General features: G+C 48.4%; 1 protein-coding gene across 1 annotated transcript; it reads left to right on the top strand.

The window, feature by feature from the left end:
* Nucleotides 1-451: 451 nt before the first annotated feature.
* On the top strand, nucleotides 452-808 carry LOC145986826 (uncharacterized). The gene has a single exon (XM_083121298.1). It carries the CDS (start codon nucleotides 452-454, stop codon nucleotides 806-808), a length of 357 nt encoding a protein of 118 aa, XP_082977424.1.
* The last annotated feature ends 957 nt before the right edge of the window (nucleotides 809-1,765 follow it).

The following is a 1,765-nucleotide window of genomic DNA, read 5'->3' on the forward strand; positions in this document are numbered from 1 at the left end:
GTTCATTATGGCACCGAAAAGGAATTGCAAGATTAATGATATACAGTAAAACCTCGTTAAAACGGACTAATGGAGGGATAAGTTGAGCGGTGTAACGAAAGTCCGGATTAACTTAAATAACCTAAGAGAACAGCAGAAAGTGCATTAAAACTCCGTTTATAGCAACAAAACACGTTTATTATGGTGTATTTAAAGGGCATAGGCATCAAAAAAAGTTTGGAAACACCCCAGTTGACTAGTGAAACAGTGAAATATTGAACGGTGCCTGGCATGTGACTCATGGTAGATGTCAGTCGAGACGTTACCAGCAGAGCAGACAGAAATAGCAGAACCATCGTGCGGCGTGGGTGGGAATAGTGCAACTCACAACCACTCCGAGCTGTCAGTACGGTAAGATGCATTGTGTTTCCGTGTGTTGCAGTGAGTGAAACGCACCTGCCTGGGTAGAAAAATGCCTCCAGTAACGATATCAGAATACAATCGTGTTCGAATTGTCGCCTTAGTGGAGGAAGGTTATTCTTATTGTCAGGTTGCTCAGCGAGTGGGTGTGAGTGTATCTGCCGTGTCCAAAACATGGAAATGGTATGTGGGGACTGGAGGCGTTGTCGATCGTCCTCACAGTGGTCGTCCCCCTTCGTCCACCCTAGCACAGGGTCGCTATGTCCGAATTCTTGCCCGGAGAAACCCCGAACGCACTGCTGCAGACCTCAGGAATGACATGTTCGGAGCTACAGGTGTACACGTGACCCCACAAACCATTCGCAATCGGCTACAAATGCACGGTTGCATGCGCGACGTCCCTGGATAGCGACCCCGTTAACCATGACACGCCGTAGTGTGCGATATCGGTGGACTCAACAACACCACGACCGGGACATTCAGCGATGGTCCAGTGTTTTCTTTACTGATGAATACCGCCTGTGTTTGCGAGCTGATAATGGTCGAATACGTGTGTGGCGAGAGTCCAAGCTCGAGCTCGGTACGTGGTGGAGCGGCATCAACAGGGAGGTGGCTCGGTCATGTTTTGGGGTGGCATCATGATGGGACGTCGCACGCCACTGGTTGCTGTCCAAGGGCCTACGAATGCTGTCAAATATCGGGACTGTATTTTGGAACGTTTTGTTGCGCCTTTTCGTGCTGCTGTGGGAGATGCTTTCGTGTTGCAGGATGACAATGCTCGTCGTCACAGGGCGCGGATTGTAGGAGCGTTCATCGACAATGCAGGTATCACTCGAACGGACTGGCCACCATTTTCCCCAGACATGAACCCCATCGAACATGTATGGGGCAAGCTGAAAAGGGCTGTCCGGAAGCGTGTACCACCTCTCTCAACACTAAACGACCTCCGACGAGCGGCAGAAGACAAGTGGGAGAGGATGGACCAAGAGTGCATTGACAGTCTCATCGATATTATGCCACGACGTGTAAGTGAACTGAGAAGTGTACGAGGGGGCGTTACTCGCTACTGAGATGGACCATGTGCTTTGCAGAGATCAGGTCATGTGCTGTCTCGTTTTATTCCATTTTCGCCATAATGGCATATTTTGTTTTTTCGTCTGTCAATTGACTGGGATTGTCATGTCTTTCACTGTACTGTGGTCAAAGGTTTCCACAAATACACTATTCATTTTTCATGACGCCTATACCTCGTTTTCTTTCTCTAATACCCGGTACTCTGTGGAGGTTTCCAAACTTTTTTTGATGTGTGTACACTATGCAGTACAGTACAAAGTCTGCGGGGAAACAGAATTTCATCAGTGGTTTA

Source organism: Lepisma saccharinum, chromosome 4 (assembly GCF_977018435.1).
Source record: "Lepisma saccharinum chromosome 4, izLepSacc3.1, whole genome shotgun sequence".
Classification (NCBI taxonomy): domain Eukaryota; kingdom Metazoa; phylum Arthropoda; class Insecta; order Zygentoma; family Lepismatidae; genus Lepisma; species Lepisma saccharinum.

Bases quoted from the DNA above. Each gene is read 5' to 3' on its own strand.
- LOC145986826 (XM_083121298.1), top strand. From the start codon at position 452: ATGCCTCCAGTAACGATATCAGAATACAATCGTGTTCGAATTGTCGCC.